Genomic DNA, 27996 nt, shown 5'->3' on the forward strand with positions numbered 1-27996 from the left:
CCTACTGCATGAATTCCCCGGCATATTCCATGTCTTAATTGATATTAGCATCAATTAAATTCTAATTATTCCAAGATCGACAGGATAATATAGGGTGTGCCGAGGGTGTGCGGCATGCGGTGTCCTTTTAGCGGGACCCCGGACATTCAAGGTTCTTCAAAATAATAGATTCTGTAACAGCGGTAACGTATAGTTACAAACCTAAAACGAATCAGGTACCACATCAGCAGAGGCGTCGATTATGGGGGGGGGGGGGGGCAGGGGGGGGGGCGATCGCCCCACCAATGAAAATATTGGGGGGCAAACATATCATTTTGCCCCCCCAATAATTCCGCATGTGCTAAAAGTAAAATAAGATTGTAATGTTACACAGAAATCAGCAAGCGAGATTGAGATACACAACTCGTTCTTCGTCTAAAATCGTGCTCAAAATGTCCACTTTTCAGATTGGAATATCAAAAAATTTCAGCTCGCGCTTCGCGCTCGCATCATTTTTGTAACAAAAACCCATACTTTCCATGATTAAATAGGTGAATATGGTCCCGTTTTCAGATCTAAACCTAAAAAGAACTCCCACTTCGATTTGCAATAATCTTTTGTTGGATATATATGTATCTTGTTCTTTATTAAAAACGTCCATTAAACTCAATTTTTTATTCCAGATCGAAATATCAAAATTTTCAGCTCGCGCTTCGCGCTCGCATTAATCTGCTGGTGAGATATATATGTATATATATATATGTCTGTGTGTGTGTATATATATACATATATATATATGTACACACATATATATAGGCATATGTGTGTGGGTGTGATCGAGCGCCTTTGGAAAATTGATTCATGATTTTGCCCCCCCCCCCCAATCTGAAAAATGGATCGACGCCCCTGCAAATCAGGTTTAGTTCAGGGCCATGAAGGATTATCTATCGGGGAGGGGGGGGGGGTACTGTGGCAATGCTCAGCACTGACGGAATAATCCTCCATGGACATCTAGGGCCCGGTTCAGAGCAAAGAAATCGATTGATGCATATACGGCTGGTCCCCGGGCTGATCACCTGTCAAACCGACTTTAACAAGGTAATGATATTTCATACCAGTGAAAACGTAATTAATGGTAACGTACAGGGGCGCGGATCCAGGATTTTCCAAATCGAAGGGCACATTCACCGAAGAAAAAGTTTGACAACCCCCAAAACAGTAGGTCTTCATTCTCTAAAGAGGGGGGGGGGGGGGGCAAAGCCGGCCCATGCCACATGCCCCCCCCCCCTTAGAGAATGAAGACCGCCCTGGATCCACCAGTGGTATCATAGGTTACATAATTATGTTTGGAGCCTTTCACTGAAATATTTGTTTGCTTCAATTAACATTTTTCCCCTTTTCATGCATGTAATCATATAACATAATCTCCTTGTGCTAAACTGTCTTGAATCAATAAATGTCTAAGGTCAGCCATTATTTACGGCAGAGGATAAAATTTATTTCTACAAATGATTATCGGCAAAGATTTGGATTACATAAAAAGATCAAAAATGCTATAGGCTATTATGAGCATTTGTGTAGTCTAGCGAGCTGTGTATGTCGGTGTACTTGTGTGTACTGGACTGGCGCGCGCGCGCTTGCCGCGCACTTCCGGTATTCCATAATAATACCGTGTTTATACCGAGTCGGAGACAACAAAGGCAAAGCAAGATTGTAAGTTCAAAATTCAGGTTATTTAAATGATTGTGATTATTTTATGAACGATTATAACCTTATTGAGTTCTATATTACATACGCTGAATGTATTTTACGGGCAAGATTTACATTGAGTGATAAGAATAGCCTGATTGATTAAGGTGAAGCCTGACTGTCCTCCCGGACTGGCCTGAGCTGGGCTCGAGCTTGAAGTTGAGGGTCAGCTCGGCGATCCGCTCCGCCTGAGTTCTGGCGATGACATACTTGGCAGCTTCGCAACGATGCAGGGGCCGGGGGATGGGGATGGCATCCGGATTAGTTTAAGTATTGTACCGTATACAATTTTTTTTGTGTGCAATACAAAAACAAAAAAGGTTTCAAAATTTTAAAGTGTCCAGAGTCCGGACATACACCAACCCCATCGATCCGGATTAGCCTGGGGCGTTTTGGGAGTGAAAGTTATATACGGTACTGTACGTATGGTCACTCCCCACTAACGCCTGGGAGCTCTACCTATATTTCCACACATACGGGTACAAGACCAGAAACTTTCGCCCCCGAGAATTCTACTTTCCCTCTAAAAGATCTAGCCCTAAAACATGTACATGGCCATGGTTCCAACTTCATTTCCAACATTTCTGCGATATTGATTTCATTTTTAAAGAAGAATTCATTAAAAAAACAAGAGATTTGTTTTGAAAAGATGGAAAGAGCTTACTTCCGTGTTTACGTTGCCATCTTGATTTCTTTGTCTTCCGCTTGGCGACAGCACGCAAATCCCGTGGGTTCGCCAATACCGTGTTATTGCCGAGATTTTTATATTCTGTATCGGGTGATTACTGGCTTTATATATTTAGTGCCATGATTAATTGTAAATTGATTTGTTCTGTAACTGGGAACAAGCATCTCCAGGTAGTGTTATTTTAAGTAGGACTTTAATTTTTGTAATAATTTTGGTATAGTGAGTGCCGGGACGTCACTCAATTAAGTAGGGGAGTATGTAACAGGTCAAAATGAACTGTTTATTGAAAATTCATATATTTTCATTTACTCTTAATAATTCGTCTGTAAGTAATAGATGCCTTTAGAGGAAGTGCACAAGAAGAAGTAAAAAAATAGAAATGTTAAACAATCTTCATGCTTTTTAGGAAGTATGATTCACACTCTTTCTGGGTAAGAGTGATGCTGAATGGTCTTTGGGTCAAAACATCACATTCCAGAGCTATGAGCTTGTATGATGTAGATCATTATGGTCAAGGCTTAGCATCTGTGAATGGAGAGTGATGACTGCATAAAAGGGAGAGAGGAGTTTGCTCCAATTCACTCCTGCACTGCACCCCATTCATAGGGCAGGCAGAGAGGCTTCTTCATTTTCGGGTCAGAATTATAGGTAAGATATTATTTTGTCAATTCTGTTAGTTTTGAACAATAGTGTATAAAGTTGGTTAACAATGTATTTTCTATTGTTCGGAATAAGAGGTTAGGTTATATTAAAGTGCTATCTATGCTAGCATAGCATACATGTCTTATTCTAAGGGGTTTTGTGAATTTAATAATTAATTAGTTGTGCATCTGTCTTTGTCACTTCAGATGATTTTTGTGATATTTTATATTAATTACTTGTAATTGTATACTTGATTGAAGTATGTTGTTATAAACATAAAATGTGTTCGATTCTAATCTAGTGAGACAATTTAGAAAAATGATCTTTAGAGTAAAGGTTTTGGTTAAATTGATTTTGGTTATTGAATTGTAAATTCAATGTTTCAGTTTTGTGTTTTCAGAGTAAAGGGTCACAACGATTGCTTACTATGTGTAATAATTGTTACTTTCCTTTTAAAGGTATTTGACATGACATTCGTGTAGCGGGTGAGGCTATCACGAGAGGAAATAATATGGTCCTCTAGGCCAGATTGCCAGGGTGAGTGGTTATCATTTATAAACCACTGTATTTCAATGCTAATTTGTTGGCATATTTTAATTGTTGGTTGGTAAATTTCACTTAATGGATGTATTTCATTTATTTGTTGGAAGAGTTATCCATAACGATGGAGGAACTGAATTTGTGATTAGATGAGTTGAATTCAGGCAATATTGAATAAGTTTTAATGAATGGATATAGACAACATGTTTATCATTTATTATTACGAGTCTACTTGACGTCATATTGATGAATGTTTTATCTTAGAGTCACAAGCAAATATGTGTATATTTCTATTTTGTGCGTTTTTCAAACATATATCATCATTCTAGTTAATTGTTTATTCTCATTAGTTTTTGCAGGTTTTTTTTTTTATTTCTTTATCTTTCGTCCTGTACTTGGAAATTGTGGAATTTTGTATATAACGACTCATCGATATTAAACGAACCGAAACACAAGGAATGGTGTCGTGTGTCATCTTTCTGCATCAGTTTCCGCGTGTTACAAGTGGCGTTGTCAGCAGGATCGATGTTCGTCGTTGGATACAACCAAGTTCAAACCCTGACAATCTGAGGAGCTCATCCGTTGACATCTTGATTTGTAAATATGAACGTAGCTTTAACACTGTTTAAGATGTATTTGTGTGTGTGCATAGTGTGAATGCTGTAGCCAAAATGTAGTTTGGTTTAAAATAATGTGGGGCTACAAGTGTATTTAATAGGGACTAATACTAGTGGGAAGGTATTTTAAGAGATACCCTGTAAGAGTTTTCAGACCAAATGGCTTTGGTCAAGGGAATACTGAGTACTGTTGAAGATTAGTTTTGTGTTGTCATGGTAATGCTAAGGTTTGGAACAGTCCATGCCCCCTTTCTTATGTAATTTTGGCTGGTTGGATGGGAACCACACATTGGGGTGTAGGAAGCCAGAGACACCAGTATTTTATATGTTGATAGGAGGGAGTACAGTATGTGCAGAGAAGCTCTGGGTTTGGCAAACATGATTAACTATGAATAGTTGAGGCGTTTCTTTGTCTGATACTTGAAGTTTGTTAACTTTTTAATTTTTGTTTTGGATCTTGATTAATATTCGGTTTAATTAAGCTATGGCGTGAATTAATGTTAATTAATTGCTTGATCCAGAATGTGTATTTGATAGTTTTAGGGGCTACTTTGGAAAAAGTAGGGGAGCCCACGTGTTGATGAAAGTGTTTTACTTTCATGTGTCTGTGTGTTATAATGGTTATCATATTGTAATATGCTGATCTTTCTGATTTGTAACTGGGATTTGGCTAGGAGTACTGCTAGGTTTAGTCAGGATAAAGTATCAATGTTAATTTCGAGAACCTCAATCTGAGACCGGGATTGCATTAGAGGGATACTGGAGTGACTATTGGGGCAGTAAGGTTTTTCTCTTTACCTTTGTTTATCTGTTAACCTTCGAGGCCGGAAAGGACGCAGTGGTAGTTGAGAGAATTAGTCATAAGTTATGAGATTTTTCAGTGTGTTATATTGGTATACCATTGTTCCATTTGAAATTTGCTAAGATTTGGGGAAACATCTAGTAATTGTTATTTGTTTATTGTCTTGTAATTCTTTAACAGTTTGAATCGGCTTAAAGTATAAGTAGGTATATTTTTGGAGGTTTAAGGATGACATTGTAGTGATTGATTTTACTGGCTATAATTTTATAATGGTCTGTTATTCGTTGAGATACATGGATTGTGAAGGTTTATGTTGATAACTAAACAATTGGTTGGTATAAACTCTGGAGCTGTTAGGATCAGTTAGGAAGCACTTGGAATGTTCAATGCTAGGAACCTCAACATGAGACTAGTATTACATAATATGGAGTGTACTTGAAAACTGAAACAGTTGAGTTTTTGCACTAGATATGTTTTCTGTGTTTATTCTCGTCACGAGACCAGGAAGTTCGTATTAGTGGTGCGGGTTCGCCAATACCGTGTTATTGCCGAGATTTTTATATTCTGTATCGGGTGATTACTGGCTTTATATATTTAGTGCCATGATTAATTGTAAATTGATTTGTTCTGTAACTGGGAACAAGCATCTCCAGGTAGTGTTATTTTAAGTAGGACTTTAATTTTTGTAATAATTTTGGTATAGTGAGTGCCGGGACGTCACTCAATTAAGTAGGGGAGTATGTAACAGGTCAAAATGAACTGTTTATTGAAAATTCATATATTTTCATTACTCTTAATAATTCGTCTGTAAGTAATAGATGCCTTTAGAGGAAGTGCACAAGAAGTAGTAAAAAAATAGAAATGTTAAACAATCTTCATGCTTTTTAGGAAGTATGATTCACACTCTTTCTGGGTAAGAGTGATGCTGAATGGTCTTTGGGTCAAAACATCACATTCCAGAGCTATGAGCTTGTATTATGGTCAAGGCTTATGGAGAGTGATGACTGCATAAAAGGGAGAGAGGAGTTTGCTCCAATTCACTCCTGCACTGCACCCCATTCATGGGGCAGGCAGAGAGGCTTCTTCATTTTCGGGTCAGAATTCTAGGTAAGATATTATTTTGTCAATTCTGTTAGTTTTGAACAATAGTTTATAAAGTTGGTTAACAATGTATTTTCTATTGTTCGGAATAAGAGGTTAGGTTATATTAAAGTGCTATCTATGCTAGCATAGCATACATGTATTTGTCTTATTCTAAGGGGTTTTGTGAATTGAATAATTAATTAGTTGTGCATCTGTCTTTGTCACTTCAGATGATTTTTGTGATATTTTATATTAATTACTTGTAATTGTATACTTGATTGTAGTATGTAGTAATAAACATAAAATGTGTTCGGTTCTAATCGTAAAGTAAAACGGTTTAGTAAAATGATCTTTAGAGTTGAAGATTTTGGTTATTGAATTGTAAATTCAATGTTTCAGTTTTGTGTTTTCAGAGTAAAGGGTCACAACGATTGCTTACTATGTGTAATAATTGTTACTTTCCTTTTAAAGGTATTTGACATGACATTCGTGTAGCGGGTGAGGCTATCACGAGAGGAAATAATATGGTCCTCTAGGCCAGATTGCCAGGGTGAGTGGTTATCATTTATAAACCACTGTATTTCAATGCTAATTTGTTGGCCTATTTTAATTGATGGTTGGTAAATTTATTTCATTTATGTATTTCATTTATTTGTTGGAAGAGTTATCCATAACGATGGAGGAACTGAATTTGTGATTAGATGAGTTGAATTCAGGCAATATTGAATAAGTTTTAATGAATGGATATAGACAACATGTTTATCATTTATTATTACGAGTCTACTTGACGTCATATTGATGAATGTTTTATCTTAGAGTCACAAGCAAATATGTGTATATTTCTATTTTGTGCGTTTTTCAAACATATATCATCATTCTAGTTAATTGTTTTATTCTCATTGGTTTTTGCAGGTTTTTTTTAATTTCTTTATCTTTTGTTCCTGTACTTGGAAATTGTGGAATTTTGTATATAACGACTCATCGATATTAAACGAACCGAAACACAAGGAATGGTGTCGTGTGTCATCTTTCTGCATCAGTTTCCGCGTGTTACATCAGTTTTACAGTCTCTTTGTAAAATATTATTATGCTTATGCAACACTTCCATTTCATTCAAGTACTACTATTACATGTATTTGAGCTTATTTTAAAAAGTGTTTCTTTCCCTGTCCAAAAAGTGAGCATAGCACTCAGATATTGTCGGCCTTATGCCAAAAGGGCCTTAACTGCTTTTGGCCATTCCAAGATAATGGCGTTTATAAAGGTTTTGGCCTCTCTAATAATCAAAAGTTTGTGGTAGTTTTTTTGCTTTTGAAGCCAATTTTGATAAACGTGTTAAGTTATTAAGTTTTACATGAAATGTGTTAAATTTATTATAAAATAGTCAGAACCCATAAAATCGGGTTAAGGCCCTTTTGGCATAAGGCCGACGAATTAAAAAATGTTTGTAAAATGTTGAACAGTGAGGAAAGGAACATGACAAAGCGATGGAGAAAGGGAGAATATAAAGGGGAAAGAAGGAGGAGAAAAAGAGTGGTGTTGAGAAATAGTTTTAGTTGGTTTGAAGAAAATAATACACCACTTTAGAAATAAAAGTATAAAAAACATCTAAAATCACATCCATGCAAATTTATAACACACAAGCCTACATGTATGTTGTGTTAAAAAAGAAAAAATTGTAAAAAAAAAAAGCATGGTGTTTTTAAAATGCGTTGTAAACTAAAGCATGTTTTATAAAAATTAAAACATGCTTCAATAGTTTACAACACGTTTTAAAACACCCGGGTTTTTTAAATAAAAAAAACATGATTTTAAACACTGCATAGACTTGTGTTTAAAACACACCATTTTAAACCTGCCAACCCTGATCTTGGGTCACATGACCATGGTCAAAGGTCATGTTGGGGCAATGGACATAGTATTTTATTATCATATTCATGTTTTCTTTTACATGGTTAATTATTCAATACATGTAGCTGTTTTCAAAGTCAGTATTGCTGCTATATTGAATCGCATACATGTAATGCAGGTGAAACTGCCAGAATGAATTCTTGTTTAAAAATGAAATCAGGCCTCGAAATAATCGACGGCCATGGCCGTCGACGCCCCCATTACTGGCCGTCATGCCCTTCTTCTTTTTGCTAAAAGTTACCCACTAAAAATGTGCCCTTTTTTATATGGCCTGGTGCCCTTTTTCTCATAAATGTGCCCTTTTTCTGATATATAATGTGCCCCTTTTGAAAGTCTGCACCTTTTTTCTGAGCGAGGAAAACTTCTCCGATCTCAAAAAGTATTCAATACCTTAGCTTTACCAGCGACGTCCAGTGCATGTATGCAGTCTAGTCCGAAGCCGCGCCGAACGATGAGCTAGCTATACACAGCTGGCCGGCCGGCCGCTAGCGCGCTTTACATATGCTATGTAAGCTGCAGCATAAGAATGGACGAGCGCGAGCTCCGTACATGTATGTGTACTACACAAATGTCGCGCGCGCTGTACTGTCCTGGCGAGCGCGCGCGATGCGTAAGTACAGTACTTTGAATGGGAGTGATTCATAAAGCTGTTCGTCAGTTACGAACAACTTACGAACGACCGGTGATACTTTCTTGGGTGCTAATCAGATTCACATGTAATTACATGTAGCTCAAGAAGGTATCACCAGTCGTGCGTAAAGTCGTTCGTAACTTACGAACAGCTTTATGAAACACCATACAGTGAGTGTTGTCAGACTATTAAAGTTCATTTTTTCTTAAGTAAATAATGTGGTTTGGTAATGAATCTGATGTATAACATCGACTATGGAAAGCCCCCCCCACGCCACGAAACTGTAACACCTACAAATAATTTATTACATGCCCCTTAAAAAGTGGCCTTGGTGCCCCTCTGTATGGCCTTGGTGCTGGCCTCAGTGAAAAAGTGCCCCTCAAAAAAGTGGCCTTGCCCCCCCAAAATCCTATTTCGAGGCCTGTGAAATCAATATCGTGTAAATGTTGTAAATGAAGTTGTATCCCATTTACAGGAAGAAATGTAGAAATCTTGGGGGCGAAAATGTAATTTTTTTTTGCGTTACACACTCATGAACAGGCTCCGTTGAGAGTAAGCATACATGTATATGTTAGTGAATGATTTTTACTCTCTATTACTTTCCATGGAGCCAGGGATTATGCATATATATCATGTGTGCACAGGACCGGCGAAATTCAAATTCTCGCCATGCCAAATTCTACTTTCCCTGTAAAATTGTTTAGCCCTGGCATAATCATGTATGCAATCAAATTAAACTTTTGTAAGTGTGATACAGTTATTGGATATCATGTTTCCAAGTCAAGACCAATGGTTATTTGAGGCAATTATTGACATTCCCTCATGTTTGTGCACTTCTACATGTATCTGCACATATATGGGTATTTTACGCCATGCGCGTTGACGTCATAAGTGAACATTTTTCTAGTAATCTGCACTGTAACAGCAAATCTTGATGTGTTATTTAATGATAAGCTATTTATTAGCTGAAAATAATCCATGGACCAACTTTTTAAATGCCTCTGAGCTTCAAAATACTTTACTCTGGTAAGCGATTTTCTACAAAATTAATGTAGATGTGTAACATGGGTCTTCATCAGACATTGAGGCCAGTCAACAGGGCATCCTCAATATACATGTACTAATCATGACCTTGGATTATTACATTCACAATCATTTCATTGTCTCAAATTCAACACACACTTTTCATAATGCAAGCAACATTTGACCGCTAGAGATGTTCCACTTGCTAGATCTTTTGTTTTTGTTCATCTTTCATGCTGTGATATTTTTTCTCTTTGTCCCTCCCCCCTCATGATCGTAACCCACCTATATGCTTTTCACATTGCATTTCCTTAACCCCATACTATCCTTAACCCCGGACTATCCTTAACCCCATACTATCTGCTCAACCGTGGTTAATGCCTTAACCCCGGACTGTCCCTCAGCTCATGAATATTGATGGTTTTACCAAACAGAGCGTGATAAACGTGCAATTCGACTTCAGTGATTGGCTAATGCTTAGCCCCACTTTCCTTAGCCCTGTTTCGTTTTCACACTGCATCTCTTAGCACCGCAATTGTGGTGCTAGCACCACAATAAGCCGGCTAACCCTGCTTTTTTGCAGGGCCAGATAGTACCGTACTATTTACCGTGCTAGCCCACTTTGCTAAAACGTACAATGTAGTGTGAAAACGAAGTGGGCTAAGCTTAACCCCGGGAAATTGGTGGGGCTAAGACCCCCCCCTTAGCCCCACCAATTTAGGGCAAAAAGTGCAGTGTGAAAAGCATAATACAGTACTGTCATGTATTCATCCCCCCCCCCCCCCATTCTCCCTATTTTCACCTTTGACACACTGCATGCCTCTGGTCTGTGTCATACTCAACTGCTCCTCTTCTCTTTGACTGACTTTATAACAGGAAACAAGTGACGAATCAAGGAGACTCTTGGATTTAGTTGGATTACGAGTATACCTCATTCAACAATTGGCAAGAGAGAGTGAAGCAAAGTTTTCTGTCTGGATTGGCATACAGATTTTATATTTACTAGGATTTACTAGTAACCTTCCATTATGGAATATTATTTTTACATGTGAGTATTGTAGTTTGCTCCTACTCAGTTTGAAAAAATGATGAAGTATTTGTGATTTTAGTCTATTAACAGTTTTCATCTCTTTGTGCGTGTGTATCCTGTATACTGTAGGCCTACATGTATGTATATCGTGAATGAAAATATGCATGATCTGTTGTCAGGTTGTGAACTTAACATTGTAAATGAAATTTCTTACAACCTGTGTCACATTTTTTCAATTCACATATACAATAATTTGAAACAAATTGAAACTGAATGAAAATTAGATAATGAACTGTTAGTTGACTTTCAAGTATGCAATATTAGCATCTTTTATTCAAGGATAAATACCATTTGTGGTAACGATCTCTAAATGAGTTACATGTAGAACAGAATCCAACAAAATAACGACCCAAATGTTTGTATGTAGATCCCTATTTGAATGAAAAATACGTGCCAATTGGAAAAAAATATGTAATTGCTGAGAGATGAGCAAAATATGCACGGAATTCCATAAAATGTCAGGTATTTTTCCGAGCAATATTAATAGTTAAAAGCACTGTCCCACATATGCCTTTTTGTGTTAGTTATCATCACAATTATTTGTTTTCAGCCAAGATTTCATGATTTCACAAAGATATTTGATTTCAATGTACCAGATCAGATCCATGATAATGTTAATTAATCTTTGATTTTAAAAGTTTTCTCACGATATGATTGTTTGCTTCTTTTACCTTTTAATGTATGATATTTGAATACCTCATTGCTGTACAGATGAACAGTCTATTACTCAGATACAGTACTCCTGATATGGATTTTATGTTAAATTCTATGATGTAATGTACATGTACTTGTCAAATTAAAAGTACATACATGTAATGTTTGTGTCTAGATGATAGATAATCATGTCTGGATAGTGGTGTCTGGATATGGTCAACAAGGATATGATTAAATTTCCTCTTCATGAAATACAACCTGTTCATGGGATATTTGAACCCCCTATTCTAAGTAGGACTTCTACTCTGTTATTGAAAAAAAAACTAACTTTACATGCATACATGTACATTGTACCTAGGAAGATACTCATGTGGACTTTATCACTCTCTGGTGTGTTCAATGTTGATTTTCAAATACAGCAACTCAGTGAGCAACTTGAAAATGCACTTACATGTAAAACACAGGACACAAACACGATCAGCGGTGCACTGTTAATGTAAAGAAATTGAAGCTGGTTATACGTTGATCGTCTTTGAATTTCCCAATCTCAAAAACTAGTATCTGAAAATTTAATCAAAATCATATCTCTTTATTTACATATCGACCAAGATGTGAATATTAACTCTTAAATTGGGAAACTCAGCAAAACTTTGAAATGCATTATGTCTGATTTACATGAGTTTTCAGTGTTGTGCTGGGGTGGACTCTTCTTTTAAAGATATCTTGTTTTTGTGATAACTGAAGAACTGTTCGAGAGTTCAATTTCAATCTTAGCCGAGTTCACTATTTAATGTATGCATACAATGTATGTGAGTGACAATGATTTGATAAAAGTTTTGTGTCACAACTCTCAAGGTCAAATGTCACAAAGGTCGATGAATAGTGATTTAGCAAAATGAGGTGTGAATCAATTACATATGTAGTAGAACCTCTGTAAAACCAACCCCCTGCTGAAAACATGAATTTGCCCCTTTTACAAGAAATTTTGTTTGTAGAATCATACATGTTTTGTTGTGCAAAGTATTTCTATTACCTTTATACTTCATTTTCCTTTCTCTTAACTGCTTAGAGGCAATTTTGCGGTATATAAAATTGTTATTATTATTATTGTTATGTAATAACCTGTACATGATTTGACATTTAAAGGTCAAGTCCACCTCAGAAAAATCTCGATTTGAATGAATAGAGAAAAATCAGACAAGCACAATGCTGAAAATTTCATCAAAATTGGATATAAAATAAGAAAATTATGACATTTCAAAGTTTCGCTTTTTTTCAACAAAATAGTTATATGAATGAGCCAGTTACATCCAAATGAAAGACTCGATGATGTCACTCACTCACTATTTCTTTTGTTTTTTTATTGTTTGAATTATACAATATTTCAATTTTTACGAATTTGACGAAATAAGACCTCCTTGCCTGAAGCACAAAATGTTGAAATAATTGAATTCCAGGTGTTCAGGGAGGAATGAAACTTCATTTCACATGACAATGACGAGAAAATACAAATATTTCATATTTCATATAATAAAATACAAAAGAAATAGTGAGTGAGTGATGTCATCAACTCTCTCATTTGGATGTAACTGGCTCGTTCATATAACCATTTTGTTGAAAATAAGCAAAACTTTAAAATGCCATAACTTTCTTATTTTAGATCCGATTTTGATGAAATTTTCAGTGTTATTCTTGTTGAATTTTTCTCTTTTTTTTAAATCAAGTTTTTGTTGGGGTGGACTTGTCCTTTAAGGTAAAAAATATTTGATATCTCTTCATAGATTGGTTGTAGTAGCCCTGTTCCTAAAGCTTGGGCTTTATTTCTGCTGGTATCACATGCGACGTCGTGCTGCTCTAGCCAGGGAGGTTCACATCGTAATGCCAGATGGGACGACAAGACGAGCAGTGGTAACAGGTCGCTCATCGCGAGGTAGAAATAGACAGGAAGATAGACAGGTGAGTCATTGATATTAATTTTTTTTTTTTAAGAATTGTGTTACAAAATTGTTGTTCCTTGCATGTACATGTAGATATGATGTTAGAAGTCTTAGTTGATTAAAAAAAAACAATATTTCTTGTCTTGTTTTAACTTATTCCCTTATGGAAGTGGTTTGGAAAATTGTAGAAAACTTGCTTATGGACTGTTTTGGCACTACAAGTTCTAATATAGTTTATAGTTTGTTCAGAATTTATAGAAAAATTATTCCCATTGAAATGACTTTGTTTGCTGAAGAGGAGGTGATCGCTGGGAAATTTCGCATCCCAAAGACACTTCTTATTGCTCGAAGAGAACATACATACATGTATAGGGCCATGATATCTGATAAGATATGGAGAGGGGTAATCTTTTTGCCTCCCATTGGGCACTCTGGAGTGAGATGTCAGACACCTTTTAGCCATAAAGTGAATGTTCAAGTTTAAAGCTATGTCTTGTTTGTAGTGCTCCTTCAGGAGTGAAAACAAAGAGATAAAATGAATAAAAAAAGGAAATATTTCACAATATGAATATTTAGAAAAATACATGTAGATAATAGGGATATTTTAGGCATTGCCCTGCCCCTGTTCCTCTGCCCCTACAGAAAGATAATGTTGTTAATTGCTTAATAAAATGGGGAAAAAAGAAGAGGGGCCTTTATCAGAAGTTATATCAAATGGGGTAAAAGAAGCATGCTGCATTAAGAGGAATTTCACTATGGAAAAAGGGGAAACAAACACATTCATGTCCATTCTATATACAGTCCTGCTACGTAATGCTCTGCCTGTATTATCAGATCAAACTGCAGAATAATTTGCTGATCATGGTGAATCACTTGGAATAATGTTGCTCCATCCTATTTACAAAATAGGATCAGCGAATTACAGAGTAATCTGTTTTATTATCAACTTTCCATGAACCAACTGCCAAATAAAGTCCAATTTTATCAGTTAGACACAATCTAATAATACATGACACAAATTCACCAGTCCTCTGTACCGAATGTTGGTACATGTACATGAGCATAAATCTATATCAATCTTTAGGAGGAAGGTTCATTGAATATTTCCTGTTGAAAGAGGCCCCCACCCTTACATGTACTTTAAACTAAATTGGAATAGAAATACTGTCACATGTTCCTGTTTGTAATGAGGGGAGGGGGCAGTAATTTATTCCAAATAAGATGAATTGATTAATTTTTTAACAGAATAGGCTTTCAGTTATATCTGAACTTTATGCACGATACATGCTAAGTTTAATTCCTTTTATGTTTAATGTCCTTTCTTTCAATTTAAAGCCAATTAGCGTTAAGATTAGGCGCATATGTCCAGCATCAGATCCTACAAAGCATTTCATGGGCCCAATCTTGATGCTTGTGCAAGGGCCCATACACGTACGTTTCTTTGTCATAGTTGATGCTGGATACGCAAGTGGAGATGGTTGAAAATAGTCAATAAAATCCAATATTATTTTCCCATTGCGTTTGGCTATTTGAAGTTATCATTAATGTAATTGATACATTTCCCTTTCACAAGATGCGATGAAAAGCTTTAACAGCAAAAGTCTCACGCTTATGTAATAGAGCCAGTATACCAAAGCCCCGGGAGGGGGGCCACTTACATTGACGAGTGGATACCATGCTCGATAAAAATACACATAAAAGAATGTCTTTTTCATGTTACGTATGTAACGTGATAAGGGTGTCAAAAATAATTAAAGGACAAGTCCACCCCAACAAAAAGATGATTTGATTAGAAAGAGAAAAATCAAACAAGAATAACACTGAAAATTTCATCAAAGTCTGATCTGAAATAAGAAAGTTATGACATTTTAAAGTTTAGTTTTGCTAAATTTCACCAAATAGTTATATGCACATCCAGGTCAGTATGCAAATGAGGGGACCAATGACATCACCCACTCACTATTTCTTTTGCATTTTATTGTATGAAATATTGGAATTTTCTCAATGTCATGTGAGCAAAGTTTCATTCCTCCCTTAACATGTGGGATTTGACTGTTTTAACATTTTGTGGTTCAAACAAGATGGTCATAATTGTCGTATCCGTAAAAAAAATGAAATATTGTTTAATTCAAACAATAAGAAACAAAAGAAATAGTGAGTGAGTGACATCATAAACTCTCTTATTTGCATATCACTGAGGTAAGCATAGAATTGTTTGGGGAAAAATAAGCGACACTTTAAAATGCCATAACTTTCTTATTTTTACGTCCAATTTTGATGAGGTTTTCGGCATTATGTTCGTTTGTTTTTTCTCTGTTTATTCTAATTAACATTTTTCTGGGGTGGACTTGATAATGAGAAAAGGGTAAATATTTCGCTAGGAAAGCTATATGTGTACGTGTTTAAGGTCAAAATTTGCAAGGGTAAAAAGAATAATATGTTATATGGGATGTAATTTTTGCAGTCATCACTATGTCTTTATAGTCCGATTTGCGCGAGGTGTGGGAGGTGGGGCCTAATGATGTCATGTCATGTAAAGGTAAAACTGATGTCCGTGACATAATATCACTGCACTTGTTTAGGGGTTCAATTCAGGGAATACTTGCTAAGGGCATCATTTTGTTTCCAATATTTGTTAAGGGTAAGGTGTCACATGCCAATACTTAAGGGGTGCTTTTTCAGAATATGGAAAATACTTGTTTAGGGTGCTTTTGGGACCCCTTGGTCTCACACGGTATTAGTTAGAAGCGACTTTAAGAACGACTGTTGTACCTTTCCATGCTTGATAATCACCAATGAACATTAATATGAATAACATTTACCACAAGAAACGATCACCATAAGAGTCACTTTCAGAGAACTTTCAAATAGCTTTATGAATTGGCCTCCCGGAATATACAGTACATTGGTACAGAGTAAAAACAAAGAAATATCCTGAATCAATGCAATGTTTTATTGAAGCTTTTTTAATGTTGCAGATTTATGCAGTAGGTTGGGATAAGTATGACAAAACTTCCAATAGTTTTCAATTTAAAAAGGATACATGTATGTGTACACAATAATACAGTAACATGATCTTAAACCAATATAATTTGCATTATTATGTATTTCTGAGAGAGAGAGGAAGGAGGGTACTCCTATCATATAGCCCAATTGCAAAAGGTTCATTGTGCATGAGAGCTCCTATGAGTTCCACTCCCCTGTCATAAAGGTTGTTTAAAATGTTATAGTGTTCATTTTTAGACAATTTGTCAAAGGAGATGTAAATACATACATGAACATGTACATATGTATGTGGAGCGTTGTGGCCCAGTGGATAAGTCTTCTGACTTTGAAACAGAGGGTCGTGTGTTCGAATCCCAGCCATGGCGTAAATTCCTTCAGCAAGAAATTTATCCACACTGTGCTGCACTCGACCCAGGAGAGGTGAATGGGTACCCGGCAGGATTAATTCCTTGAATGCATGAGCGCTGAGAGGCAGCTCGAGCTAAAGCCAGGGTAATAATAATAATATTAACAACAGCGCCTTGCAATAGAACATTTCTAGATAGATGGCGCTATATATAAAATGCCAATTATTATTATCCTCCTTTTTATTCCTCATAGTGTACAGTACACTGGGATTTCTCTTTTTGTGTATGTGACGTCATGAGCTAGAGGCTGGGGTGGCTGCCTTTCTGTGGATAACCCTCATCATTGACAATGTGTATGACTCAATGTTGAATTAAAATACTGTGTAAGACAGCCAGCCACCTGTCTACTATGAAGGCAGATATTCCGCAGATTACTCAACTAAAAGACAAGATCTTCCATTGTACACATACTTTATCCATATAGGACACCCATACATGTATATATCCACATTCTACATGTAGGCTCCCTACATGTTCATATTAAACAAGCAATATATATTCAATTTTCTGTTTATTGGTGAATATTTGATTTCCTTTGTTTAAAGTTTGTTATGAATTATAAAGATTGTAAACAAAGGCCTGAATGCTTCATATCCACCAAGACCATTCTATCTTGCCCGTGTCTTTATGAAATTGGACATAGGCTAGCTGTACTGCAATTTATTATATTACAAAATGTTTGGAGATGAACAACCAATCTTTTTCCAGATATATTGGTAGGATAAAGTCAATGACAAAGAGAAAATATTCTGCTGATGGAGCAAAGTCAAACTGATAATTGAAAAAAAAAACTTGCATATTGGCCACATCGTGCATGTTTGATGCACTATAATGGTACAGTGTAGATAGAGATGACATTGTGTTTATATTTGTTTGGTTATGAGGATTTTTGTTCAAATACTACACTGCCTAACCACACTCATGTAAAAACATGTGATTGGGTATAGTAAACCTTCGAGACCTGTCATAAGGAAGAGCAGTAGTCCCGGGGGGGGGGGGGGGGGCACTCAGTATATAATGCATAGTGGGTATGTGCCGCGGAGGGGACCCCCATTTTCACACTCAAATTTCCGTTCCAAGGCATAGAATTTTTGCCTTGTTGAGAAAAAGAACAAAAAAAGCCGCTCCAAGGCATAGCATTTTCTTCTTATCGAGAAAAAAGAAGAGAGAAATTCGCTCCAATGCTTCGCATATTTTTCGTTACGCCGCTCCGATCGCATTGAATGAGCTGCAATTTTGGTGAAAAGCGGCCGCAGAGCTCCCCCGGCGGAGGCCGCGCTAGCTGCATCATGCACGCATGACCGTTCCATAGGGATGCATACGCACTCACACGCTGGCGATCCGTTCCAAGGACCCCCGTTTTCACAAACATTTGTCGTTCCGAAGCCCGTTCCGAGGACCCCCCTTTTTACAATAAGCCCGCTCCAAGGCCCCCGTTTTTTGTCTCGCCCGCGGCACACCCCTACCACTTTTTTGGTCGAGTGCCCCCCCCCCCCCGGGCAGTAGTACATGTATGTACCCTTTTTATAGCTAACCCCCCCCCCACCTCCGTCTACCATGAAAAACATTAAGTTGGTCAGTGTTATGCTATGAAAATGGTGCTGAGCTTATGAATTTGTTATTGTAGGCATGAAGGATGTAGCTCATTGAGTTTTCATGTGCAATCACTATGTTTCTATTTTTGTCTCACTAGATAGGGCTCACTATATCTCCTCACCTAAATCACTTTTGGCAGTGATTCTGTCAACCCTTAATCCAACCCTGTCTTCAAAGGGGTAGTATACTAGTACTAAGGATCTCTACCATAATGGAAGCCTTTACTCTTCATTTTGACATGAGAAACAAGGATTATTGCCCTTTTGAAATATTGCATTGTTTGAGAATTGAAACCACAGAGAGCTCCAAATTTAAGGAAAGCCAAATAATAATTAATACATGTAGGCAATATTCTAGGAAACAAATCTGGAGAAAGGTACCATTTTGAATTCATATTTTTTTTTTATCTAAAGACAAAAAAAGTTTCAACAATTTCAAGTGTCCAGACACCGGACCCCCATCCTACTGGGTTCACAAATAAAACTGCATGTCTTTGAATGATGTTTGGAGTTCTTTACTGCTAGGGAGTTTTTCCTCTGTACCTGTCTGGCATGCTTCCATGACACGAGCTGGATCTGGTTGGATGTTGGGCCTTTTCACACATGAATCTTGAATCATACTAATATTAATTGCAATTCGGCTTAAAAGAATCAACGTACCTTTCACATGACAAATTTGTAACGAAATTTGAATGAAACTCGACTGGAATTCACCTCTGTAGTAGAATGAGTTCATGATTGTAGTTCGATTTGACAATACATTTGCTGAAAATTTGTCATAAGCCTTATTTTTCCCTGAAATCGTCATTCAAATTAAGATTCCTATCTCATGAAAGGGTGGGTTGTGTATTAAGTATATGTAGAGATTACAAGACTGTAGAATTCAATGCACTTGTGCACTCGCTGGTATCACTGCATAACAATAGCTGGAGCATATACTTGAGTGAAATTCAAATACAATGACCAAGGGGGTGTTCACACTAGGTGGTTTCAGACCGCCTCGAAGTTCGCCAGTTCCAGGTATTCTCTGATCGGGAAATTTACCCCGATCAGAAAATACCAGGTATTTTGGTAATGTGAAAGCAAACTACGCGTAATTTCCCCGAAAGAAAATACATGTACCCGCTATAAATAGTAGGTACATGTACTTGGCGAAATTACGAGAACTTTCGTGGGGATTTTTCCAAGGTCGCAGGTATTTTGGCAATGTGAAAGCAAATTACGGGAACTTTTAGCCCAGCGTGTCGTTGGGCGCGGCGGCGTGGGTGGCTGCTGGGTTTTGAATCTCGCGCCTTGCCTGCTTATCAGACCACACTGCGCATTCTCGTAACTTCGGGAACTTATCCCGAAGGATGTGTTTCGGGGCGGTGTGAATGCAGGAATAATTAACTGGTATTTTTTAGCCTTAAAAAGTTCTCGTAATTTAACGGGGATTCTTGTGATCGAGGCGGTTTGAAACCACCTACTGTGTGCTGGCCTTGCGTAATAACTTAATGTCGTTACAACCATGTGCAATTCCCCACCTCTAGTAAAGATACTTTCAGCTGAGATGTAGAAATTTGTGGGAAATGAGGAGTTGAATTCACATCATTGTACATGTATGTTTACCAGTCCTGTAAAGTGCATGTACATGTAGGTATGGAAGATTGTATTCTGAGTATTCCTGAATCCAAAGCAATATTTTAATTAATTTGGTTAATATGTCATTACTTGACTGTCCCCTGAGTGTCAATATGTGCATTTGTATTTTCTTTTATGGAATTTATAGTTGATCCAGCAACAAAAACCCCAAAACAACCAATAATATTAAAAAAACATGTCAGCTTTAATAGGATCCTTTAAAAAAAGTAACATAGGAATCTTTGATTTGAATTTTATTGGTAAAGGGCCTACATATTTTGAACGTAAATGTTTTTTAAATGCTCCCTCCTTGGAAATTTTCAAATCGTCACTTAAAACTCACCTTTTCTCATAACTTGTTCTCTTTTTCTTTTTTCTTTTTTAATGGATTGACTGTATATTATTATAATCTGCCAACCTATGCGCTTTGAAACACCAGTATAAAGCGCCCTACAAATATTATTATTATTTTAAATTAAAAAAGTAATGTTTAATGTACCGTACTGTACATACATGTACAAAATGAAATGGTGTTTTTTTTGCATGAGTTTCTGAATTTATTGTACATGTACCCCATGAGTCAAATAACTTAACAATACATGAGTCTAATCATGACTTAATTAAGTAATACCATGTGACAATTTTATGATAATGGAGTGATAACAGAGGATACAATTTCTATTAAAGCACAAAATATAGTATTGAAAATTTAAAAAAAATATGCAGAGGCCACCTATGATACATGTAAGCAAAAAAAAAACACAATTCTTTATCCCTACTTTTCTCATGAAGCATGATTATTTGAATACAAACATACATGTATGAAGGTGTTTCCTTGTATTTCACTTTGCACTTTCCTTGTGTGTCTGTGTGTGTGTATAAGACCCCGTTCTCATTAGGCTTTCTAAAACTAGATACTGGAAACCGGTTCAGGAAACTAGTTTGGAAGATCGCTTTGCAAGCGTTCCCTTTTTGATCACATGAAAGTGATTTTCAAAATCACTTCATGTAAAGCAATCTTGTTGCTATGGAAATGCTCTCAGTGGGATGACACGTTTTGCGTGAAATTCGAAACCACACTGTACATGAAGGCATTCTACACATGTGAGTAGCGCACTCAAAATGTACACTTCCCAAAAAACGGTTGTGTCCTCATTTTATGCTAAAACCAGTTTAATGAGGCAAAGCGATATTGAAAACTACTTTGCGAAGTGGTTTTATTTTTATATTATCGCTTCCAAGATCGCTTCGACCATTCTTATTACATGTTAACTAGTTTCCACTATTAAAACTAGTTTTGGGAAGGTAGTGAGAACGGTGTCTTGTGAATAGGGAGGATTAAGTAATGATCATGAGGCCAGAGTCAGCTGCAGCATTAAGATTATTCCAAGACAATTGAATTGTTGGTACACCCCAACAGCTTCCTATTTATGTAAACAATGTTAAGTTTTCTCTTGACAAAGGCACTGGTCTGTCAACAAATTGTTGTTTTATACCCCTTTCATAAACCCCATTAAAATGAATTAGGCGGCTAATAGCAGCATAATTTGGTCGTAAAATTGGAGGAGGACAAGAGTTATCTGCATTACTCTGATGCTGCTATTATCCGCATAATAGCAGCATCGGGACAAGATTTTGAGTTTATGAACGCATTTCCAAATAATGCGGATAATTGCCATGGTGCGGTCACAAGGTCACCCTTTTCCAACACAACCGCATCGGAGGGGGCGTGTCCAGTTGTCATGGCGATTATCCGCCTTTTTCAGGACGGGCGCTCGTAAAAATAAAGCGGCTTATTTTCGGAGTTTATGAACGCAATTTTTATTGAATTATCCGCATTACTCTTAGGCGGCTAATTGGAGGATAGGTTTATGAAAAGGGTATTAGACAACTACATTGTAGAATATTACAAGTTAAGTTGAGAAATGGCATCAAAAATTTGTTATTAAAAAAATAAAGCTGTCCTTAAGATAGTAAAAGGAATATGAATTGGGGAAGAAGTTTTAAGGATGACTTGAGATAATACTTCCTTTCCTCAGATTTAATTGTGATGATGTATCCTGTAAGTTAGTCTAAAATAGTTAATCAAATTTATCTGTCTTGGCATCCTTCCATGTGCTGAGTAGGAAGTTATTGTCATGGGATTCTTAATAGCTATCAAAGCTTGGCTCCAAAATAAGTTCTAAATATGGATAGAAAACTCAGGCCAAGGCAAGATTGCAGTTTTATGGTAATGTTCTGTAGAAGGGCAAATCCAAGAATAAATTTGGATTTTGCTGTGTATTATTTATACTAGTAGTATGATGGACACCTATGAAAAGAATGTTATGAAGTTTGATGACATTTGACCTTTGATTAAATCCCAGGGGAGGGGGGGGTACACGACCAAAAAGTAGTAGGGATGTGCCGTGGGCGAGACAAAAAAGGGGGCCTTGGAGTGGGTTTATTGTAAAAAGGAGGGTCCTCGGAACGGGCTTCGGAACTACAAATGTTTGTGAAAACGGGGGTCCTTAGAATGGGTCGCCTGTGTGTGAGTGCGTATGCATCCCTATGGAACGGGCAGACAGTGCATGCAGCAAGCCCAGCAGCACAGGTGTTGTCTGCGCTAGCACAGAGGCAATAGTCGGACAGCGCTTTCCGGCCGCTTTTCACCAAAATTGCAGCTCATTGTAACAGATCAATGCGACCGGAATGGCGTAACGGAAAATATGTGAAGCTTTGGAGCGGATTTTTTTCCTTTTTTTTCACGATAAGAAGAAAATGATATGCTTTGGAGCGGCTTTCTTTGTTCTTTTTCTCAATAAGGCAAAAACGCTATGCCTTGGAACAGAAATTTGAGTGTAAAAAGGGGTCCCCTCAGTGGCACATACCCACTATGCATTATATACTGAGTGCCCCTCCCCCCCAGATTCAATATTTTATCTATGAAAATGTACCACCTTGCGTATGGGACCACAATTATTTCTTCAAATTGTAGTTCAAGTAAAAAATTCTTTTAATTTGATGAAATTGTATTTAGCTGCGTAAAAAGCTACAATACTGAACTATATGTCAGTAAAGTTTTAATGAAAAAGAATTACATGTAAGCATATTTTGTTTATATAAATTTCATCACAAAAAGTACACCTTACGGATGAGACATTGCATACCTTTACGTATTGGACAGTACGTAAGTAGTCTCCAATGAACAGGTATGCTCATGAATGTAATTATGAATTTCTTCATAGCTTTTGCCTTTATATTCAATCTACAAATGAATTCATACTACATGAAGGTAAGAAATAAAATGGACTTTTAATGGAGTGGTAATTTCCCAAGTTACTATAAAATCGAAGCTATTTTTTTTAATTAAAGAAACAAGCTAATTTGGGTCTTTTTAATGATCAAACATTTAACTGTTTTATGCATTGCCAATTCACTTTGTATTCAAATGTCCCAGAGCATTTTTCAATTAGTTATAGAATAAAAGAAATGAATTTAATTTCAAAACCTAGTTTTATTAATTTTTGTTTGGAATTCAAAGTACAGTAAAAAAATTAGAACTTCAAACAATATGATACATGTATGTCAATGTTTGATATTAAAAGGAAAAAAAGAAAAATGTACTTAAATCTTTCAATATGTATGGGACACATGGGTCAAGGAAATCGCATAATTTGCAAATTAATGAGCTGTTCCTCTCTTACCAATTGCAAGTGTAATCATAGCTAAGAGGGTCCATGTTCATAAAGGAACCAGATTTGAAAAATAAATTCAACTGATATTAGGTGAATATTTTTAGATTTTCCCATATGTAAGCTGCTGTTTCAAATTATGCAAATGAGGGAAACCCATTTTAGCATAAATTTGCATAATTTACATATTTAGTTTTACTAAGTACAATGTAGATTCTTTAACCCTTTGGCTACAGTATCATACATGTAGCAATTGTTTTTACATAAAGTCAAGATTAATTTTTGACAATTGAGGGGACATTTGCTTGGACTTGCCCAAAAGATACTTCAAAAACAAAACAATATGCATACATAGCTTATAGTCAGCCTTTCCAGGTCAATGTTATCATCACTCACGAGTGAAATCGTTATCACTCACAGCTGGTTATGTAGTACCTTTATGATGCATAATGCTGTTTATGAGGAACACATATCCCTCTTGCTAGTTCATTGTACATGCTTCTCATTATTTCTTAATACTTTGACTTTAAAGGACAAGTCCACCCCCCAAAAAACTTGAATTTAATAAAAAGAGAAAAAATTCAACAAGCATAACACTGAAAATTTCATCAAAATCGGATGTAAAATAAGAAAGTTATATGAACGAGCCAGCTACATCCAACTGAGAGAGTCAATGATGTCATTCACTCACTATTTCTTTTGTTTTTTATTGTTTGAAATATTTTGATTTTCTCGTCATTGTCATGTGAAATGAAGTTTCATTCCTCCTTGAACACGTGGAATTCCAGTATTTTAAGATTTTGTGCTTCAGGCAAGGAGGTCCTAATCGTCAAATTCGTAAAAATTGAAAAAATTGTATAATTCAAACAATAAAAAACATAAGAAATAGTGAGTGACATCATCAACTCTCTCATTTGGATGTAACTGGTTCGTTCATATAACTATTTTGTTAAAAATAAGCGAAACTTTGAAATGTCATAACTTTTTTATTTTACATCCGATTTTGATGAAATCTTCAGCATTGTGCTTGTCTGATTTTTCTCTATTGATTCAAATCAACATTTTTCTGAGGTGGACTTGACCTTTAATAAAGCAATGATTTCTTGATTCTTACTTTTATCTTAAGTTCTTTTTCTTGCTTTGTAGTCATACATGTATGTGCATTGTCCTGTTTGATATATTTGGGACATTCTGGCAAACAACGGAATCTCAAAAATCTGTGTTGTATTTCAATATACTGGTACACCATTTGTGTGTGAAATTACACTTTTCTGATTACAGCAAACTTTTCAGTTTGTATTGAATTTTATTTTTCTAGAAATTTCAAGAAATAAATGATTGTTCAAATTATAATTAGTTGGTATTAATGTACATGTACGTGTATGTGACTTTTACTAGATTAATTCAAGTATAATTTTGTTTCTTTATAGTACATGTAATTGATGTGGGTGTACATGTAGTATGCAGTATAATGCATATTCATTGCTTATTTGTTTTCATTAATGCTTTATTATTGAAATAAAAGCAATATCCATGAATGGAATAAAGGTTTTTTTTCACTACATGTGCATATACATGTACAAATGTACATGTATACATGTGCATCACTGTATCCTCATAATAGAGTACCATGATGACAGTTGTTCATCATGATCTACCAAAATATGGTGTCAAAAACGCTGATATGTGAAAATTGATGTCACACTTCGGTACTCTATTAAGGTTTCAAGCAAACACAGTTTATTTTTCTAAAAAAAAATAGTGAAACATTTGACAGTGTACATAGTTCGTTACATTGTTTTTGCTCTTCAAATCAGTACATGATGGACCAGTACTGTATGTTGTGAAAATCAGACTTATTTTTTTAGTGTCTGCATTAATTCCTTTTTTATTTGTCACATTGGTAAATTGCCAGGAATCTTCCTATAGCAATTAAATCAAACAATTATTGCAGATCAAATGACGAGAGAGGTGGAGACAGAGAGAGAGAGAAGGGGGTATAATGAATATCACACTTGGCATGCAGGTACATGTACAAGTACTGGTACACTGCATACTAAATTTTCCTATAGTTTCAACAACCTTCTATGGAATGGATCGACTATCGAATCCCATATCAGTACATTGTAACCCCCCCCCTTCACTCCCATTTTAACCTTTTCAGTACGATCTTGACTCATATTTGATTATGCTTCTGTTGGTTTATTTTTGGTGCAGATCTTAGCCCATGCCGACACCCTACAACACAGTGAGAACCAAGGTTTTGAAGAGAGACCAGCGTACCCCCATGTTATGACTGGTAACAGTCCAGTAGGGGCATTCCCTGAACCACCCCCTTACTCTGGCATTATAGGGGGTATGGAACAAGGCAGTGAATGGAAGCTACCTAAATATGAGGATCTACCTCCACCGTATGTTAACTCATCCCCTACTGAAACGGGTACGTTCATAGAGTTCTCGTATTGCAAGCCATAGAAGAGAGAGGGGGAAAGTTTCACGAAATAGCTTGTCAATGATTTGCATGGATAAAGTTGCTCTCTAGCTAGTTTTGGCCAATCCGGTGAAAGGATTAGCTTTATATTCATCAGTTTTCAATGAAAATTAGTGATAAAATTATTCATGAATTTCTCCATAGTTGTATTAGGTCATTTTAATGTTGATTCTAATATTAAACGTGTTGATGATTCAAGAGCTACATACATGAAATTGGTAAAATATATTTATATTAGCACTAGCAGTTATTCACATCTTCGTTGCTGAAAATCATACAAAAGATATGTACAGACAGAAGAACTTACGGTCAAGATTGATCTATATTCCAGATCTAATCTTGTGAATTGGGTCTTTCTCGGCATGGATGTAATTTGCTGTGATTACCAATTGGTCAATGATGGAATACACATACATGTATACATGTACTTGTATGTTGAAATTTCATTGTTTCTTCATTTGGATGTTAATGCCCTTTTCCTTCTTGTGCTTTGTCTGCTTTGCAGGTTGTAGTGCCTCAGAAACCACAGTGCCTCTGCCATCATCACCATCATCACCACCACCACCATCAATATCAGCAGATACCACTCAGTCTAGTTATACTTCACCCGCACCACCCCTCTACACGGTATCAGCCACGCCCACTACAGGTGAACAGACAGTAAATACGTCCATACCATCACCGGAATATCGTAACTCATGAATAGAAGAATATATAATGTTATCTTTGAATTCAATTTCTCTTTCTTTATTCCGTCTTTGGCTTTTAATGATGTCTGTCCATGATCTGTCTCTTGATGAAGTTTGGATCAGGGATCCAAATTGAAGTGAGAACTTGTTTTTATTTTCAGTACATCCAAACTCTCAAAGATGCTCTACATGTAGGTGTTGTATGAGGGTTAAACCTGTACAAGTTGATAATTTCCTTTGCCTCTGGTAGGCAAATAAGCTACACGATGTCTGATTTGAAATGCCATCGCATATGTTTTGATATCCAATTGTGTGAAAATAATTGTGCATTCCACTGTTGAAAAATATTTTCTGAATAAAGAAAAAGGGGAATGATGGTATTTGCTCTATACAGAGCAAAGCCAAAGAATTTGCATTACCCAATATACATTGTACATATTACATACAACAGCCTGGATTATGATACACAGAACTCATCATCTTTATTAGCATTGATCCCTTTCTGGTCTTCTGCTCTTAAATGTAGCATCCCATACATATAATTGTGAGTATGAGAATTTTATTCTAACTTCCTTTACTTTGCAGTATAATAAAAAGAAGTCTTATCTAGCACAGCTAAATCCATTTTGTATGACAGCTGTGCTGTACAAATTTATGCTTTAATATAAATATTTGCACAGTTCAATTATTGGTGATGGTAAAGAGTACCGAAGTGTGACGTCATCAATTTTCACTTTTTGTATTTCAGCGCTTTTTACACTGTATACCATATTTTGGTAGAACGTGATGAAAAACCTCACTACCAAAATTTGGTGAGAATCGTTCATGGGGCCCCTAGGATATGATCTCATGAATACATAATTAGTCCCACTGAAGTCAATGTATTCATGAGGTCATATCTCAAGCCCCCATGGACTGATTCTCACCAAATTTTGGTACAAAAATGCAGTGGGGGTTTTTCATTATGCTCTACCAAAATATGGTATTAAAAATGCTGAAATGCAAAAAGAAGTTTTGTATGAGGTCATCACTTCGGTACTCTATTGCAAAGTACCCATTAGAGTGAGTAACGTTAGGCCTATCTATATATTAATATGAATTTCTTTCTTACGACTTTCATCAGCAGATACTGTTACGGTATACAGAATGATATGATAATAAATAATAA

At 36.3% G+C, this 27996-nt stretch overlaps 1 protein-coding gene across 4 annotated transcripts; it reads left to right on the top strand.

Moving 5' to 3' along the window:
- Window positions 1-1621: 1621 nt before the first annotated feature.
- LOC121408043 (leucine-rich repeat extensin-like protein 2) lies at window positions 1622-27981 on the top strand. Of its 4 annotated transcripts, none has more exons than XM_041599354.1 (7): window positions 2764-3064; window positions 3517-3595; window positions 3958-6650; window positions 10542-10713; window positions 13191-13365; window positions 25866-26088; window positions 26645-27981. In XM_041599354.1, the coding sequence occupies exons 4-7, from the start codon at window positions 10694-10696 to the stop codon at window positions 26839-26841; spliced, it is 615 nt and encodes a 204-aa protein (XP_041455288.1). In that variant the 5' UTR covers window positions 2764-3064; window positions 3517-3595; window positions 3958-6650; window positions 10542-10693; the 3' UTR covers window positions 26842-27981. The 4 variants fall into 4 exon arrangements, with proteins under 4 accessions (XP_041455289.1, XP_041455290.1, XP_041455288.1 ...); XM_041599353.1 differs by lacking the exon at window positions 2764-3064 and having other exon boundaries at window positions 3395-3595; window positions 3958-6124; window positions 6572-6650; XM_041599356.1 differs by lacking the exons at window positions 2764-3064; window positions 3517-3595; window positions 3958-6650 and adding exons at window positions 1625-1696; window positions 3239-3240.
- Window positions 27982-27996: the final 15 nt, after the last annotated feature.

The sequence above is a fragment of the Lytechinus variegatus genome, chromosome 2, assembly GCF_018143015.1.
Source record: "Lytechinus variegatus isolate NC3 chromosome 2, Lvar_3.0, whole genome shotgun sequence".
In the NCBI taxonomy this organism is placed as follows: domain Eukaryota; kingdom Metazoa; phylum Echinodermata; class Echinoidea; order Temnopleuroida; family Toxopneustidae; genus Lytechinus; species Lytechinus variegatus.

Excerpts from the sequence above, each read along its gene's own strand:
- LOC121408043 (XM_041599355.1), top strand. The coding sequence starts at position 10,694 with ATGGAATATTATTTTTACAT. Across the intron at positions 10,714-13,190 it reads ATGGAATATTATTTTTACAT|ATTGGTTGTAGTAGCCCTGT; the intron begins GTGAGTATTGTA and ends ATCTCTTCATAG. Across the intron at positions 26,089-26,644 it reads CTCATCCCCTACTGAAACGG|GTTGTAGTGCCTCAGAAACC; the intron begins GTACGTTCATAG and ends TCTGCTTTGCAG.